Genomic DNA, 18,434 nt, shown 5'->3' with positions numbered 1-18,434 from the left:
GAGCGCATGGAAACACTGTTTACCTTCCTGTGTTTTCGAACTGCAAGGTTGGCAGGAGCTGGGACAGAGCAACGGGAGCTCACTCCATCGCTGGGTTTCGAACCGCCGACCATCTGATTGGCAAGCTCAAGAGGCTCAGTAGTTTAGACCACAACGCCACCTGTGTCCCTCTCATGAACCAATGAAGCTAAAGCAAGTGCAGAGTCAGAGGCAGAGCTGGGTGATATATTGATATATCGTCCAAAGCCGTTTTGAATTTCATATCATGATACTGTTTTCATAATTTTTGACTTGGCAATATTTTGAGTGTGTGTGTGTGTGTGTGTGCGCGCGCGCGCTATGCAAAATTCACAATCGAGGGAAAACTGTGAAGCCAGTCTATGTCTCTACATAACTCCATCCTTATTTCAGACATCCTAATATCACGATGCTTAAAAGTAAAGGGACCCCTGACCATTAGGTCCAGTCGTGACCGACTCTGGGGTTGCGGCGCTCATCTCACTCTATAGGCCGAGGGAGCCGGCATTTGTCCGCAGACAGCTTCCGGGTCATGTGGCCAGGATGACTAAGCCGCTTCTGGCGAACCAGAGCAGTGCATGGAAACGCCGTTTACCTTCCCGCTGGAGCGGTCCCTATTTATCTACTTGCACTTTGATGTGCTTTTGAACTGTTAGGTTGGCAGGAGCAGGGACCGAGCAACAGGAGCTCACCCCGTTGCAGGGATTCGAACCGCCAACCTTCTGATCAGCAAGTCCTAGGCTCTGTGGTTTAACCACAGCGCCACCCACGTCCCCTATCACAATGCTTAGCTGGTGATATATCATGATGATGAAAACCAGATATGGCCCAGCCCTAGTTAGAAGATGGCAATGCTCTTCTGCACTGAGCCTGCAATCCTAAATATACTTGCCTGGGACCAAGTCCTCTTGAACGCTATAGGACTTGTGCCCAAGTAGACATGCCCAGGGTGGCACCGGTAATCTCGAATATGAGCTGGGCCAGGCCTCAAGCATTCCTCCATCACACCCTCTGATCTTAAGAGCTTCTTCTTCAAGCTTCTTCCTGCACAGGCCAAATCCACTGAGAGGAACTTGATTTTTAAAAAACCCAAAAAACACATTCCCGGTGGCGCGCCAGTTTACAATACCTTAATGGTAATGTAGTTTTTCAGTGACTTTGACATTTTCTCACTCCCTTTAACATGCAAGTGTCCTGGAACGACAAAAGCAAGATGACTTTGCTTTATTTTCTGAGCAGAGTTTTTTTAAAAGACAAAGACAAGGTTACATTATTTTTCAGAATAGCAGGAGCTAGAAAACAGTAGACCAGAGTCTATTTCACTCAGTTTGTTGTTCTATATTAAGGAACAGAGAGGAACAAGAATTTTTAAAATATTAAAAACAGTGCTGCTATTTCTGTAACTGATTTGGTCATGTGCCTTGTAACTGCTTTAGGTTTAAATAGTTTGCATATTAATGTAGGGTTTTCCAGATATTGAAGCAAGCAGGGTGTAATATTCAACTAAGCAAGCCTATTACCATTACTCAGCGCTAGGAGGAAAGGCCAATATTTTCATTTTCGTTCGCTATTACAGTAACTAAAATATTCCCAAACACAACTAGCCCTTTAATTTGCAGCACCACAGATCAAAATCCCCCACCCCCAGGAAATTCTTCAACTAAAAAATTAAGGAACAATCCCAGGGCCCTATCCCAACAGAAACAAATGGGCTGAGACATATGGGCTTTGTTTCATTTGCTATACAGTGGTACCCCGCAAGACGAACGCCTCGCAAGACGGAAAACCCGCTAGACGAAAGGGTTTTCCGTTTTGGAGGCGCTTCGCAAAACGAATTTCCCTATGGGCTTGCTTTGCAAGACGAAAGCCCATAGGGAAATCTCTGGGACAGCCGGACTTCAAGGGAATCCCTTGGCCCCCCGCCGGACTTCCCGAAGCTCTTTTGAAGTCCAGCGGGGGTCCAAGGGATTCCCTCCCAGCCGCCCGCCTTTAGAAGCGCTTCGCTGCTTTCCCCGAGCGCTTCTAAAGGCGGGCGGCGGTGAGGGAATCCCTTGGACCCCCGCCGGACTTCCCGCAGCTCTTTTGAAGTCCGGTGGGGGGAGAAGGGCTTTTCTTCCCACCCCCAGCCTTCAGAACAGCCTTCTGAAGGCTGGCGGTGGGAAGAAAAGCCGTTCTCCCCCCGCCTGCCTACAGAAGAGGTTCGAGGAAAGAGGCGAAGGAGCGCTGCCCCTTCACCTCTGTCCCCGGAGCTTGCCGTTCTCCCCCGGCCTGCCTTCAGACGAGGTCCGGGGACAGGCTGTCCCCGGACCTGGTCTGAAGGCAGTCTCCATAGGAACGCATTAATTGATTTTCAATGCATTCCTATGGGAAACCATGCTTCGCAAGACAAAAAACTCGCAAGACAAAGAGACTTGCGGAACGAATTAATTTCGTCTTGCGAGGCACCACTGTACGTGGAGCATTCATAAAACTGGGCCCAATTTTATGGACCCTCCTTCCAGCTGAGGTAACACAGTCCACCTACCCCTGACCCCAAAACCTACCGAAGACTTTTAATCCAGCAGGCATTGTAACTTAAGCTTGATTTAATAGTTTTAACCAATTTTCACCTGTTCGGTATTATATTTTCTGTATACCACGTAGGGACTATTGTAACCAAGTGGTATATACCGTATTTTTCGCTCCACAGGACGCACTTTTCCCCTCTTGAAATCTAAGGGGGAAAGTCTGTGCATCCTATGGAGTGAATGCAGGGGGGAGACAGGCAGGAAAAGCCCCCAAGGGCCGCACACAAGTTTCACGCGGCTCTTGCGGGCTTTTCCCCAGGAGGGAGAAGGGACTGACGTGGCCAGTCAGTCCCTTCTGCCTCCTCGTAGAAAAGCCCACAGGAGCCGCGCGCTCCTTAAAGAGTGCTCGGCTCCTGTGGGCTTTTGCAGGAGGTGGGGGAATTGCTATAGCTCCAGCCGGGAGAGGCTGCGCAAGGCTAAAGAAGCCAAGGCAGCGAGCGCGATCCATTCCGCTCACTGCCTTGGTTTCTTTAGCCACGCTTCTTTAGCCACGCTGGAGAGGTTTAGCTCCTGGCTGGAGAGGTTGCGCGGCTATGGCAGAAGCCAAGACAGCCAGTGGGATGGATCCTGCTCGCTGTCTTGGCTTCTTTGCTCTTTGGGGCTGGGGAATAATATTTGTTTTCTTGATTTCCCCCTCTAAAAACTAGGTGCATCTTGTGGTCCGGTGCGTCATATAGAGCGAAAAATACGGTAAGCTGTTTAAACAAATCAATAATATTATATAAGCAAAGTGCCACTTTCAAGCCCAAGATGGCTTCCAAGGACCATTTTACCTCATTCTTTTCTGAGAAAAGGTAGAAACAGAAGGAAACCCTATGCATGGACAATACTTTGCAACAACCGCACAGCATGACTCCACTGGGACCTGTATGTGGCAGGAAGTCGCGAATGACCACAGCACCACAGCATGTGTGCGGGCATCGTGTGTGACAATCTGCACATGGCTTTCACACAAATTCTACATAGAAGTGTGCTAGAAACATATACTGTGTGAAGTGATTCTTAGGTTTTGTTGTGCACCATTGTACTGTTAAATACACACACACACACACACACACACACACACGAGAGAGAGAGAGAGGGAGAGAGAGTTGTGCATTTTCTCCATCAGCTCCTTCTACAAATATTTCAAGAGAGGCAAGCAGTCTTGAATAGAGTCCCATTAATGAGCTTGCCCAAACTCTACAATCTGTTAAGGAACACTGACAAGTTATTTTCTGAAACTCAATAATAATTGCCTATGAATAATTCACATTAAGTTATGGGAAGAAGAAGAAGAGGAAGAAATCAGTTAATGAATGCAACATGCTGGCTTTCACAATAGCGCCACTGAAAGGTAGAGATAAGTAAATTAATCAGATACAGGTAATCTGAACACCCAAATAGAACTCTACATCATTCGAAGCATGCACGTGTCAGAAAGTAATTTTTAAAAGCAACGTCTTAAACATAATGGAGTGAATATCTCTAGTAGAAAAATTCTGAGTCTTTCAGCATTCTGATTTACAATATTAAGGAGGCTGTTGCATCCTAAATATATATACAGTGGTACCTCTAGTTACTAACTTAATTCGTTCCGGAGGTCCATTCTTAACCTGAAACTGTTCTTAACTAGAGGCGTGCTTTCACTAATGGGGCCTGGAAGGTAACTCTTCCAGGTTAGCGGAATTTGTAGCCTGACGCGTTTGTAACCTGAGGCATTTGTAACTCAAGGTACCACTGTATATATATTATAGGAACAGGGAAAACCATTAAACAGAAATCATAACTCAACTCTGCAAACAGAGTAAAAATGGTTTGAACCAGGCTGACTGCTTGTTGAAATTTCACCATTTGGGTATTTATTTGTTTCATACTGTTAAGAGAAAAGGTAGTACTGAGATACTTAAAAGCAGCTAAATCTAAAGCAGCATCAACAGGCTTAAAATAAACCAATGCCTAGGATACATTTGCAAATAAAAACAGACACACGTGAGGCAACTCTTTTTCAGAAGACTCTTTTTCTCGTCAATTCATGCGCACATTTTATGAGCAAAACTATTCTCCTTACTTTTCCCACTCCAATAAGAGATGTGATGTGAAAATATCCCAGAATGCTCCTTCCTAATATCTGTGGTAGGACAAAGGCCTCTGGGGCCCTGATCTGGTAACGTCCACATGAAGAAGGACAGGGATATGTACCGGTAATTCCCCTTACAGAAGACACCATGCTCCCTCTCTCCCTTCCACTCCCCTCAGAGGGCCAAATCAAATGTCATGTGCCCCACCCGAAGACTGCTGAAGAACACTTCTAGGAGGAGAGCTTCACACAGGAGGGCACAACGGCCTCCATCTTGAAAACCACGAATGGAAAGAAGTCCACCTAAGAGGACTTGTCCGCTTTCTTCTCCCCACCAACCACAGCTCCCAAAAGGGCTATCCAGAGGGTTGGGGAACTTTCCTGAGCAATGTGGGAAACAGCATAGGGAGGGCAGCACTGAAAAGGTGACCCAAAATCAGGCAAAGGAACTTGTAGCTCCATTCATACAAGGTTCCTCTTCAAGATTTCGGGTAAGTTCCCGCAACCACCAACAGCTCACATCCTATCCCACACTGTTCACTTGGGTCCTCCAACTTCAAAGAGGTATTAATGGGGCTATAGAGGGAGGTTCAAGGGTGCCTTTGAGAGGGTCTTTTGCTGCAGCTCCCCGATAGCGGAATCCTCTCCCCAGTGAAGTCCACATAGTGCCATCGTTAACTTCTCTCTTTTCCCAGGCAGCTGGTGGTTGATGTTGATTTTGCTGTTTCTTGATATTACTTTGCTGCTGAAGATCTGCTGCTGTTTTATTGGGTCTGTTCTATGGGTTATTGTATGCCTTTAAATGTAACATAAACAAATTGTTCTTCTGATTTGCTTTATGATCTTAAAATTTTGGAAGTTTGGTGACTCCTTATGTTGCAACTAATAAACAAAATTGATATCCTTATTCACAGCTCACAGGATCCAAGTTCATGTTTGTACTGAGCTCAGACTGTGAGTCAATCCAATTGCACAGGCCACTTCTAGGCTGCCACGGTTGATCCCTAGTAGGAAGATGGCTTGGAGAGGCTCCAAAATATTGCGCTGACTCATTCAGAAAAACCCAGCATAAACTTACACACAGTAGTGCAATACACAAGCAACTTCTGTAGTCTCAATAAGCAAACTGTGTTTGTCACGCATTGAGAGGTAACAGAAGAACAGATACAGAACATCAAAATTAAGTTACGACATGTGGTAATTATGTTCCTTAAATGTTACCTTTAAAAACTTGATTTTGTCCGGAACGGCGTAACTGAATGAAATGGAATGCTAGGGACGTCAAAAGCAAAAAAAGGGTTTATTTAAGCACTTACCAGAGTGTAGAAAATAATTTCCCCATTGTTCACACTGATGATAAACTTCACATTGAGCAATTTCGTTTTCGTGATGAGGAAATGCAAGATCGATTCCACCAGTGTGGATATCCAAATGTCCTCCAAATACCAGACTACAACAAAAGCAATCAATGAGTGGGAGTTGGGGGGGGGAGGAGAAAAAAGACAAGAGATATACATTCCTGTTACAGATCAGTAAAGAGAAGAATTGGGAGCCAACTCTGGAATTTATTCAAACCACTGCATCAAACCACCATGTTTATCATACAAGGAATCATCTATATATAGGTTTTCTATTAGCCAAATGAAGTGTGTGTGTGTGTGTGTGTGTGTGTGTGACATATTCTTTGACTTATTTTTTTCAAAAGCGCTGGAAAAAAGCACTGTATTTGTGTTCAATCCACAGGAGCAGATCAATAATGGCACTTTACCAATCTGTTCCGATCTCACTCCAAATAAGCAGAAAGATTTTTTAAAACATTACAAAGCAAAGCCAGTTTAAGAGGAGCACCTTGCAAAGTGCGTTTTTCCAGGATTCTAAGATTGATTTCAATTGGCCGTGGTGTTTTTTTGCAGAATAAGAGCAACAGAGGGACAGTATGTGCAGCGAGTTTTTCCTCCTATGCAAGAAGTCCCATACATCCCTGGTATGCATCAGCAAATGTAGTGTTTTAACAAGGCAACCACCGCTGCAACCAGCAGCAATTATGCACAAGTGTTTCAATAAGGCAGAAGCAGAAGCAACTGCAGCACGATAGTTCTGGATGTCATTCATTATTGCCAATTTAACCAGCAAACTGAGCTCCGTTAACAAAGTGTTTGGAGTTCAATACAGTATGAGGTGCCAGTTCTCTGCTCCCTTGCACACATATACAGTGGTACCTCGGGTTACATACGCTTCAGGTTACAGACTCCGCCAACCCAGAAATAGTGCTTCAGGTTAAGAACTTTGCTTCAGGATGAGAACAGAAATCGTGCTCCGGCGGCGCAGCAGGCCCCATTAGCTAAAGTGGTGCTTCAGGTTTAGAACAGTTTCAGGTTAAGAACGAATTAAGTACTTAACCTGAGGTCCCACTGTAAAGGGATGGCATTAAATTGAGCCACTTACTTGAATGCTGCAATATTTCCATTTACCTCTAGATGGAAGTGGCCTTACCCTTATTAAACACTGTAATCTCAGCCCCAAAGATTTTAACTGAGACAGCAGAGGAACAGCAGCCTTGGTCCAGCTTCCAGATTGTCAAAGACTACCTATCTCCATTGTCTCTCAAGACAGACTGAGGCCAACGGCAATGACACTGATCATTATTTTATATTGCTTATAGATATTTTATCGACTAAGCAGTTTACAATTGGTTCACAGTAAAGAAAATATATTTAGCCAAATGCTTCTTAAAACTTTGAGTGTTGAGGACTACTTGTTCTGGTCCCTTGTTTTCCATGAACTACGTTAGAGGCTGTTTTTGAAATAGCTTCTGAGTTGAAGTGCTTTGGGGGCCCCAATCCAGCTGAACTGAACAGACAGCATGAAGTGGAGAAGAGGGAAGCACTGCTAGGTCTACAAAGACTTGTCCTAGATCCCTAAAACATTTGCCTACCTGTCACCTAAAAATGATGTCACCTTGTGTGTTCCAAGTACAGATGCACAGACTGTAGGAGCTGCCATTTTGTTTGGCATTCACCGCCATAAACTCCAGATAAGTCAAGAACCTCCTGGGTCAGCCCAATGGTTCAGGATAGTTCAGTATCCTGCTCTCACAGGGGCTAACCAGATTGCTTGCAGGAAGCCTAAAGTCTGCCAGCTTCTCTCTCTGTTTCTACTCTGGCTTTGCAGACTGCCTAAAATAACATTGTACAGTCATACCTCGGGTTACAGAAGCTTCAGGTTGCTTTTTTTGGGTTGTGGATCGCCGAAACCCGGAAGTACCGGAACGGGTTACTTCCAGGTTTCAGCAGTCGCACATGCGCAGAAGCGCTAAATCACGCTTTGCGCATGCGCAGAAGCGCCAAATCGCAAAGTGTGTATGCACAGATGCGGGTTGCGAACGCATATCCTGCACGGATCACGTTTGCAACCTGAACGTCGACTGTAAACCGCAGTTTAGGAATCACCGGCTTGGCTCCCCTGTATGATCACTGCATCTCTCGTATTGGTGTGCCCTCCTGACTTGCCACGGCGCATCGAAGCAAGCGCAAGATGTGGGCTACAAAGGCAACAGTTGTCACTGCCTTCAGTTTGCAGCCCTTCCACTCAGAAGAGCTGTCCTTAAAATGTGATTTCATTATTTGCTTTCTCCCCCAAACTGCAATTGCCATTAATTGTCACTTATTAAAAAATAAAACTGTTTTCAACAGAAACCCTCTGCGATTCACATGTCAATCGCTTTCTAATGCATGCTCATAAAAAAACAAAGACGAAGAAGTCCAGACCGGCTGACCTTGATATCGTTGAACACTCAATGTGCCAGCCAGGCCTTCCGTTCCCCCAGGGAGAACCCCAGGATGTCTCTTGAGGTTTGGCTGCCTTCCAAAGAGCGAAATCCTTCACGTTACGCTTATCACTGTCAGCTGCCAATAACAAGGGGTGACGCATTAACAAAGATGCTCGGAATGAGTTAAGTATGTAAAAGAGATCTCTGCTGTATTCTGTAAGTAATCTGGACAGCTTCATATGTCTCACCAGCGTGTCTCAAGACCTGCCACTAGGCCTTATGCCACTTTCAGTGCAATTTTAAAGGCCAAATATTTGGGGAGTGGGGTCACCTGAGGGGAACATCACAAAATCACAGCAGCGGAATCAGAATCATAGAACTGTAGGAGTTGGAAGAGAACTCAAGGGACGTCAAGTTCAACCCCCTGCAATGCAAGGAATGTCAACACATGGTCCTCCATCCAATTTGAAACCATACTGGACCCTGCTTAACTTTGCAAATGGGCTAGAAGTTTTATGGCTGCACCACTAGGAGGGCATCTCTGTGGGAGCTGTCAGTTTTTGTTTTTAATAAAAACGGACAAACATGGGTTCAGGGGTTGTCCAGAGCACCACAGTGATGTACTTATGGAAGCAGTTGGAAATAACTTATACAAATTAAATTTAAAACTGGGGGGGTCGCACAAAAGACCCTTTAGGAGCCAGATGCAGCCCATGTGCTACAGCTTAGCACCCCTGGCTTATACTGAACCAAGTTAAAACAGAGCTACTAGCTTCCTTTCTATGTATTATATACTTTTTGCATAGAATACATACAAAGCCTCCGTAATCCATGCAGAAACCAATACAGCTTTTGTTAACTTACCTGGTTCCTCTTGGGTGTCAGGGTAAACCTGCGTTAGCTTTCCGTATCTGTCTCCCCTAGAACGGACATCAAAATAAACATTACCTGTCGGAAATAAACAGTTTGGTCTTATTACAAAGATGGAAGCGATTAGGCCTACTGATTTAAGGCGTAGCTGATTTAAGGCCTAGCCAATTTAAGGGTAGCCAATGTAGTGCTCTACAGAAGTTGTAGCAGCAGGCTGGAGCTGATGAGAATTGGAGTGCAACAATAGATGGAGGACACCCTGTTGACTACCCTTGGATTAAGGGGAAACTCTACACCTGGGTTTCCCAAACTTGGGTCGCTCTCCAGCTGTTTTTGGACTACAATCCCCATCATATCCCTGACCAATGATCCTGCTAGCTAGGGAGGATGGGAGTTGTAGTCCAAAATCATCTGGAAACCCAAGTTTGGGAAACCCTGATCTACACATTCCTCAATATTTATGCACCCAGCACACCACCACACAGGGTACTGAACAGTGCCATCAACCATGAGGAGATGGTACCCCTATACTGATCACATAGACCAAGCAGGCTGCATGTGGAATCATCTGGCAAATTAGACTGGCCCAAGGTCACTCAATGAACTTCCTGGCTAAGTGGGGATTTGAACCCTGCTCTTACAGGTCCTCGTCTGCCACTCTTAACTACTAGGCCACAATGGCTCAAAGTTAATAGTTACATTAACTCTGTATTTGCTATTCAGCAGCTGGACAAAATGTAATCAAGGCAACATGAAAAAAACAGACACCAAAAAATGTCTTCTACGCTAATTAACATGCAATTGCATTGTTCAGAAGATTTACCTTTCGATGTTGCATAACCGTGCCCGCTAGCAATGATCTGTTGTATAAAAGAAATGATCTGAGGAATATTTTCCGTCACTCTCATATATATTGTAGGAGGTAGAACCTGAAAATTTAAAAGAAGTCACCAGCTTTGATTAATAAATGTGGACTATCAGCAGCAAGTTTAAGTGTTACCTGGTCAATAGAATAACAAAAAGAACACCAACTTCGCAGGAAACATCAACGAAGTTGGGGAGACATAGGCAATTAGCTCAACAGACCAAGGAAGAGGTCCACCACTGACCAGGCATCTTTTCCAACAAATAAAAGATGTCTTCCCTATTAGAGGAAATATCTGTACCTTTAAAGCATCCATGTCTTGCTTGAAGTCCTCTTCATAAAAACGAGCAAGAGACACTGGTGATATGCCCATCTGTAAGAAAGGAGCGCACAGGTAAATTTGTTTGATCTGTTAATAGCGAACTGAAGGAGGGAAAAGAAATCCAAGATAAAACCAATAAGCCACATTAACTGCTAGCCCGAAGAGCACAACAATCTTACATATCAAGGGAGAAGGGAACTGATCTTTTTTGAGGGGAGGGAGGGACATCCTTAATCTAAAGGTAGCTTCAATTTCAAACACAGAATTAAAAATACCCCCATTCATAGTCAAACAGGAATGACAGGTGACAGCTCTCCGGAGCCCTGACAACAACAAAAACTCCAAACTTTCAGGGAAATTCCTTGAAACACTTAATACTATTACTCATTTCATTGAGATAAAAGAAGATACAGTTCAAAACGGGCCAAACTAGACTGGTAATGGAGAGATATGCCCCCCTGCCCCACAGCGCACCCACTTGTTTTGATTACTGTTTGGTGCTGAGGCCTACAAAAGCAAGTGTTTATCATTTTGAAGGAATTCCCTTGGTTTTAGCTCCTTAGCATCACCAGAAAGTCAGCTCAGAGGGGGAATCACCACAAAAGAAGAAGAAGAGTTTGGATTTGATATCCTGCCTTTCACTCCCCTTCAGGAGTCTCAAAGCGGCTAACAATCTCCTTTCCCTTCCTCCCCCACAACAAACACTCTGTGAGGTGAGTGGGGCTGAGAGACTTCAGAGAAGTGTGACTAGCCCAAGGTCACCCAGCAGCTGCATGTGGAGGAGCGGAGACTCAAACCCGGTTCCCCAGATTACGAGTCTATCGCTCTTAACCACTACACCACACTGGCTCTCAAATCGTATTGCACCAAATCGTATTGTCTATGTGACATCTTTATGCTGCCCACAAAATCCCTGATCATTTGGGACAGTCTTTCCCAGCCTAGTGCTCTCTACATGTTTCTGACGTCAACTCCCCATCAACTCCAGCCAGCACAAACACCAAGTTGGAGAAGGCTGATCTGGGATCATGCAGGAAGCAGCCTGGGATTACTGTTTTTTGCTTATGTTTTAAAAAGTATTTTTCAGGACTTCAGAGCTGGTGGGAAAGAAGGAACTATGAGAGACAAGTAAAAATGTTAAGTACTGTATGGATGAAAGCTTGGTGGAGCCCCATATGGTACAAGAGGCACCATACGTCAACAACTCAAGTTACGACATTTCAATGTTCCAGAAATTCCCAGCATACAAAAACTGAGCTGCTCAATGCCAATATATTATGCCAAATGTTAGGACAGAAAATTGGGCAGATGGGGAAACAGATAAAATTTACTAAATTGCAAGGATAGAACTGGTTTAACTACATTTAGGTAGGTTAGCATTTGATGGGACTGGGGCATCCTGGTAGAATTGTGACAGATAACTGATAAAGAAGCTTTAAAATGTGATAATGATTTCCAGTCCTTGTTAAGTGGAAACCCTGGTTACTATTTATTAATTTAAAAAGTATACCATAGTACACACACTCTCTCTATACATATGTATATAATTCTCTAGGTGGTTTACACAAAAGCTATAAAAAAATGACAATCACCACCACCAATAAAAGTTCCTAAAAATGTGGTAAGAACACAAAATTGTATAGCACAAAGAAAAAACAAGCATTGTGCAAAACAAAATAAACATTAAGAAGTCCAGGAAAGTTTAGGTCAGGCATCCCCAAACTTGGCCGTCCAGCTGTTTTGGGACTACAACTCCCATCATCCCTAGCTAACAAGACCAGTGGTCAGGGATGATGGGAATTGTAGTCCCAAAACATCTGGAGGGCCGAGTTTGGGGATGCCTGCTTTAGGTGAACATAATTTTAAAGAAGCATTCAAAGGTATTGCTGTTTCTGCCTCACAAATAACCCAAGGACAGGTGCTATCGCCAAGAAGGCCCACTTCTTAAGCACTGTCAACACGTAACAACCAGGTGGTCACAGAACAACTGGCAGGCTCTCCTTTGAAGATCTTAAAAGATTGACTTGGTCTGTACCTGGGGATGCAGTCTGCAGAATATTCTGGTTCCCAAAGTTTTAAATAACAACAACCACACCCTTCTGAACATGGCTCAGTAGCTAATAGCCACTGCACATCTTTCAACACTGGTGTAACATGGTGTCCCACCAAGCACTATAGTCACTGCATTTGGTGCTTGCTGCAGATTCCAAACCAGGTACAAGGGCAGCCCCACAAATAGCACATCACAGTAGTCTAATTGTGAGGTTATCCATGCACAAACTACTGCAGCAAGGCTATCCCTCTCCAGGAATGGTTGCACCAGTCAAAACTGGCAATGTGTGTGCTTAACCACTGATGTCACCTGATCCATCACTAGTGACAGTGATGGATCTCAGAGAAACCCCAAAATACACACTTCCTCCTTCAGAGGCATTCCTATCCAGCGCCTTCATTCCTTTATCACAGCTAACACTGCCACAGCTGTATTACTTAACAGAAGTTAAGGTAGGAGATGGAAATTTACTTCAAGAGGGACAGGCACGGGGACAGATCTCCTAACTGTAATTGAGAGAAGCCTCTTTCTTGTTTGGCTGAGGCCTAGCAGAACTTTTCACCTACAAAAAGATAGAGAGTCTGCAAATCTCCCAAATTTTGATCCTGCCATGCAATACAGTCATACCTCGGGTTACAGATGCTTCAGGTTGCGTTTTTGTTTGTTTATTTTTGTTTTTGTTACGGACCTGCCTAAACCCGGAAGTACCAGAACAGGTTACTTCCGGGTTTCAGGGGTCGCGCACGCGCAGAAGCACTAAATTACACTTTGCGCATGCGCAGAAGTGCCGAATCGCAACCTGCACATGCGCAGACGCACCGCTGTGGGTTGTGAACGCTGCGGGTTGTGAACGTGCATCCTGCACGGATCACGTTCGCAACTCGAGCGTCCACTGTATCCGTTTCATTTCACAGCCTACCTAGACTGGCTATAATGCAAACAGTACAATACAGCACATTTGTAAAATCCACTGGATTGCGAACCAAAAAGCAAGCTGAACTATATACACTTACCTCACTGGCTCTCTTAATTATTTTGTCATCTATATCTGTAATCCCCATCACCATGACGACTTCCTTTCCAAACATCTTTGTCAGTATTCTTCGAATTATATCAAATTTAACATAGGAGCTGAAAGAGAGGAGGAAAGGCACATGTATTACGGGCCTCAGTCAGATATGAAACAGGTTGGTTTTATATTAAGTAGACATACTGAAGCTAGGATTTTATTTTATTTTTTGCTTCAGAAGCCTCAGCAGAAAGACGAACACCTTGTTAAAGCTTGAGGCACAGTGACCCATCATATTTTGGATCTCAGAAGTGAATTTTTCTCCATGCCAGGCTGACTCCCCCCCCCCCCATCTTTTCTTCCAAGACTCACTTGGGTGCATTTAACTACACTTCTTATTCTGCAGGATGCTGATAGCTTGCACTTGGCTAACTCCTCAGGGTTACAGTTCTAGTATTCCTGCTCTCTGCTGAAAAACAGCTTGATGCTAATGTACTCATAAGAAGAGTATCTACTACACAAAGCAAGAGTCTATATTGAAGCCGGCTGGTGCAGAACTAATTCCGACAAAAATAAATGAAATTTTAGCATGTGAAGGCTTACCAAGCATGCCCAAGGTGTGCATAGTCGTAGACAGTAGGTCCACAGCTATACCTGTGAATAAAATTAAGATCCACTAAGAAAAACACCAGAAGGCGTTACATAATGATCAGTTTCAAAATTCACATCAACCATTACACAGTTGAGTAAGGAGGGTGAAGCACATGACCTCTGAACCCACTTTAGGCACAGTAGGGAAAACTAATCCCCCCCCCCCGGAAAAAACCAAGTCTTTGTTAAGCAAACAATACAAGCTTCCTGGACTTGATCCTTGCCCACGCTCCTTAACTGCTGCCTCCTCTGTCAAGTTTGCCTAAAGCTTTCTGTTATTCTGTTCCTGGCCTTGCCTTGTTTCCTAGAGATACCCAACACCTCGATTTCCCCATTTTTGAACTCACACCTGTTCCATTCAGTGTCCCTGTTCTCCACCATGTCTCAGCCTTCTGCTTACTTGCACGTCTTCTGAGAAATTGCTTCCCTACCTCTCTCAAAGTCTGTATCCATTATGACATGGTGCAATTCTGGTTTCAGCGTATAGCTGTGAGCCGGATTACTGAGCAAGACCCCACAAATAAATCCTATGCACACCTAATTGTAAGTTCCATCCAACTTACTTCCACATAAAGCACCCAAGGATTGTGCCACAACTTTTGCTGGTTTTTAATATTTAGGTAAAGGTAAAGGGACCCCTGACCATTAGGTCCAGTCGTGGCCGACTCTGGGGTTGCGGCGCTAATCTCGCTTTATTGGCCGAGGGAGTCGGCGTACAGCTTCCGGGTCATGTGGCCAGCATGACTAAGCCGCTTCTGGCGAACCAGAGCAGCACACGGAAACGCCATTTACCTTACCGCCAGAGCGGTACCTATTTATCTACTTGCACTTTTTGGCATGCTTTCGAACTGCTAGGTTGGCAGGAGCAGGGACCGAGCAACGGGAGTTCACCCCGTCGTGGGGATTCGAACCGCTGACCTTCTGATCACCAAGCCCTAGGCTCTATGGTTTAGCCACCCACGTCCTAATATTTTAATATTTAGCTAGACCCAAATGTACTGCATTACTAATTACTTGCTCCCCTGGGAGCTTAGTTTCTAACAAACTGAAACATCTCAAAAGGTGAGACTTTTCCCTCTTCACTGCTGGGGGTGGGGGGCGGAGAGGAATCCATTTTATTTACCTATTTTTTATTTACCTATCCATTTTATAGCTAGCTATGAAGGTGTCCCGGCAAGGGGGGGGGAAATAAATTAAAAGGAATAGGAGCACAATTTTCTAAGTATTCTAACCAAGTCACCACATCCGCGTTTCGCAGGATGAGAGGCTCTTTCCTTCTGCTCAGGCTGTTGTACGCCTGGATCCCGCTGTCCCGGCCCGCGGGCTTGATCCACTTGGTCCCGCGCTCCGGACCACCGCTGCACCTTGCTCTCCGGGAAGCGACGCCCAGAAGATGCTCGCCTTCAGCAGCTGAAGCACCTTCGCCGGCTGACAGGCGGAGGAGGGCCAGTCTCCCATAACGCCTGGAACCCAGACGCGGCGAGCAGGAGGAGGAGCAGCCGGCGCCGGCGCGCCAAGGAACGAAGCAAGCGCGAAACATGCTCCTCGACGGCGGCCCCCGAGCCTCTTTGGGGCGCTTTGGGCTTGGTTTCCCGGCTCCTCTTTACAAATCAGCTGCTTGGCGCCCAGGCCAACAACGCCACGGGCTGCGGCGCCCGCATGGTCGGGCTGCCGAAATGCAATGAGGAGGCAGCGCGCCTCCTCCTTGGCGTAAGGAGGGCGGCGCTGCGCAGGCGCAGGAACCGCTCGGAAGAGGAAAGGGAGACGCGCACAGCCTGCCGCGCCTGTAGCAACAGCGGGCGCCGCCTGTGCGGCTACAGCCAGCAAACCCAGCAGGAAAAGGAGGAGCCTTCTCTGCCTGAAGCTGGGAGGGGAAAGCGGAGGGAAGGAGGCGGCATTTGGGTTGCTCGCCGCCCTGGTTGCAATAGCTTTCGCATTCCCTCCTCTCGTCTCTTCTTCCAAATCCCCTTCTCTCCCGGTTCCCAACGACCTTGGAAATAGCGCGACCGTCCTTAGCAGATAAAAGTATAGCTTCCGATGCAATGCGTCCTTCAATTGCTGGGAAAGGGCGCCTGAGGCGCGTAGGCTTCCTTCCTCTCCCTCGCCCCGCGACTTCCTTTTTTTTTTTTTTTTTGAAGTTGGTGGAACGGGTCTGGTTAGCACCGTAAAATGTAAAACCCCCGGAGAGCTCCGAGCGCGGGCGATGGCGCTGGCGACAGTTGGTTTTAGCACTAGCCTCGCTCCCGATCTACAAAGAGCAAGGTTTCCAATCTGAATGAGCATCGCACGGCAAAGTTATTAAGAGGAACCAGGATCTTAATTTTTGGAATCATTTATTTTTTTTACAAAGTGCAAGGTATAGGGGAGGGGGATAAATTTGAAGGAAAGTGTTATTTATTTATTTTTTAAACCATAAAATATAATTTTATTTATCGAAATGAAGCAAAACCTACAGTAAGATGGGAAATAAGGCACTCGGTCTCAGTGGAAGACTGAATGGGGTTGCTGACAAATCATGTGAGCCTCAGAAAGTGTGTTATTTGATTACTGCGGTACTTATTACTGTATTGCCTTGTAATTATAGAAGAAAAATTAGCCAGGATTCCTACAAATGCCTAAACGTTTCCTGGTTATTAGTATTTTACATCAGTCCACTTGTTCCTTGGGAGAAGATCCACAGACAAGGCTGATAGCTTTTATTGGGGTGGCCAACCTAGAATATATTCTTGTTAATGGCTCATTTACTTCATTTTGCAGCCCTCGGGCCTCTACAGCCCAGTATTTTTTAATTGTTGAGTCATGTAGATGAGTATAAACATGTGTTCTGTGCTGGTTCTTTGTTGGTCCAATTAAGGCTGCAGTTCGAGAGACATTTACTAGGGAGAAAGCTCCACAGAACACAGTGTGACATACTTTGGAGTAATCATGTACAGAAATGGATCACGCTACAACAGCCAGAATGGCCTCTGCAAGTCTATTTGTCCTTGGTCTTGTCGATGACAAATCGGCAGTAGGTTTTTGCCAAGTGGGGTCCCAGCCAGGTGTTCTTGGTAACTCTTCCCCAAGATTGGATTTTACACTACTCCAGTCCCCAACACACTATTGAAATCAGCATCTCCCAGCAACAATACAGTTTGGGTTTTTTAAAAGGGCACAATCCAGACGAAGGTAAGCATTTTTATCTTCGATTAAATTCAGTGGTAGTCCAAAATCACATGTACTTTTAAAAGTGCATTTAGTCATAACAAGATTCTCACAAGCTGAATTTGCCTGTATGCGATTGAATCTCTCACACACATACAATAAGCACCAATGGTTCTGCAACCAGACAAGGAAAGGGGCCCACAGGTATCCTATCATTTTCTTCAGGATTCCTGAACGTAACCTGATAAATTTTCCTGCAGTCATCTCACCCCCCCCCACCCACCTACCAAAAACTGACGTGACTGCAGGAAAATTTATCAAGTTACATGTGAGTTCAATGGGACATGCTCCCAGATAAGTGTGTACAGATTTGCAGCCTTAGTCTGAATCCAATGCTTTATCTTTGTATAACATGTTCTGTTTCATTGCATCTAAACTCTTGGGTGCAAAATAAAATAACATTTACTGTAATGCATATAGCAGCTTAAGAGAACACAATAAAAAATATGATTTATGTTTTGTCTAAGTCAACAGCATTATTTTCGTTAAACTGGAGTAAATGGGGCTAAATTAAGGGGCTAATCAACGGGTCTAATTGCTAGTGGGGAGGGGGGAGGCCACCCAAGTTGAGAAAAATCTTCCTGCCCCAGACTGTACTGTGCTGTCCAATAGACTCTGATTATAGAAAGGGTATCAGGCTTTGCCATACAAACACCCTGCAAACCTATACTTCAGAGTAAATTCCACTGAGTTCAATGGCGCTTACTCACAGGTAAGTTTGTCTAGATTCGGAGCCATAGTTTCTCTTGAGTTCCAGAAGACTCTAAAGCACAGGGCATCGTTTTTAGGAAACCCGACTTTGTTTCGCTTTCTACCAGACAGTACTAAAAGATGCAGGGGGGAGAGAAAGAGGAAAGGAAAAATTAACAAATTACAGGCTGCAGATTCCGGGAAGCGAAAGGCGGGAGAGGAAGGGGGGGGAGTGTGTCTTTCATGACTTAACCAATGGGCTTCAAGGATTTTTTAGGGGGCTGATGTGTGGGTGTTTCTTGCTTCTTACATGTACAGTAATAGCCATTGTTGCCTGGTGCAGAAAATGCAGAAAGG

General features: G+C 45.1%; 1 protein-coding gene across 4 annotated transcripts in view; it reads right to left on the bottom strand.

Annotated features, from left to right (window-relative positions):
* CARS2 (cysteinyl-tRNA synthetase 2, mitochondrial) overlaps positions 1 to 15,988 on the bottom strand; it is a 45,603-nt gene extending 29,615 nt beyond the window's left edge. For 3 of the 4 annotated variants that reach the window (XR_014218607.1, XR_014218608.1, XM_082218660.1), the window contains exons 1-9: positions 15,416 to 15,988; positions 14,136 to 14,186; positions 13,537 to 13,654; positions 10,450 to 10,521; positions 10,107 to 10,212; positions 9,278 to 9,361; positions 8,420 to 8,549; positions 5,961 to 6,094; positions 1,148 to 1,212 (exon numbers count right to left, since the gene is read on the bottom strand). Coding sequence is in view for 2 of the 4 variants with exons in the window: in XM_082218660.1 (XP_082074786.1) it covers positions 1,148 to 1,212; positions 5,961 to 6,094; positions 8,420 to 8,549; positions 9,278 to 9,361; positions 10,107 to 10,212; positions 10,450 to 10,521; positions 13,537 to 13,654; positions 14,136 to 14,186; positions 15,416 to 15,723 (1,068 nt within the window). In the remaining 2 variants the exon portion in view is untranslated. The remainder of the gene's footprint in view (positions 1 to 1,147; positions 1,213 to 5,960; positions 6,095 to 8,419; positions 8,550 to 9,277; positions 9,362 to 10,106; positions 10,213 to 10,449; positions 10,522 to 13,536; positions 13,655 to 14,135; positions 14,187 to 15,415) is intronic. The other variant, XM_082218661.1, reaches the window with a different exon arrangement.
* Between the last annotated feature and the right edge of the window lie 2,446 nt (positions 15,989 to 18,434).

The sequence above is a fragment of the Podarcis vaucheri genome (genome assembly GCF_965113315.1).
Source record: "Podarcis vaucheri genome assembly, chromosome: 4".
Taxonomy (NCBI): domain Eukaryota; kingdom Metazoa; phylum Chordata; class Lepidosauria; order Squamata; family Lacertidae; genus Podarcis; species Podarcis vaucheri.
Note: the sequence above shows the minus strand (reverse complement) of the source record. Positions and strands in the feature narration are given on the sequence as shown.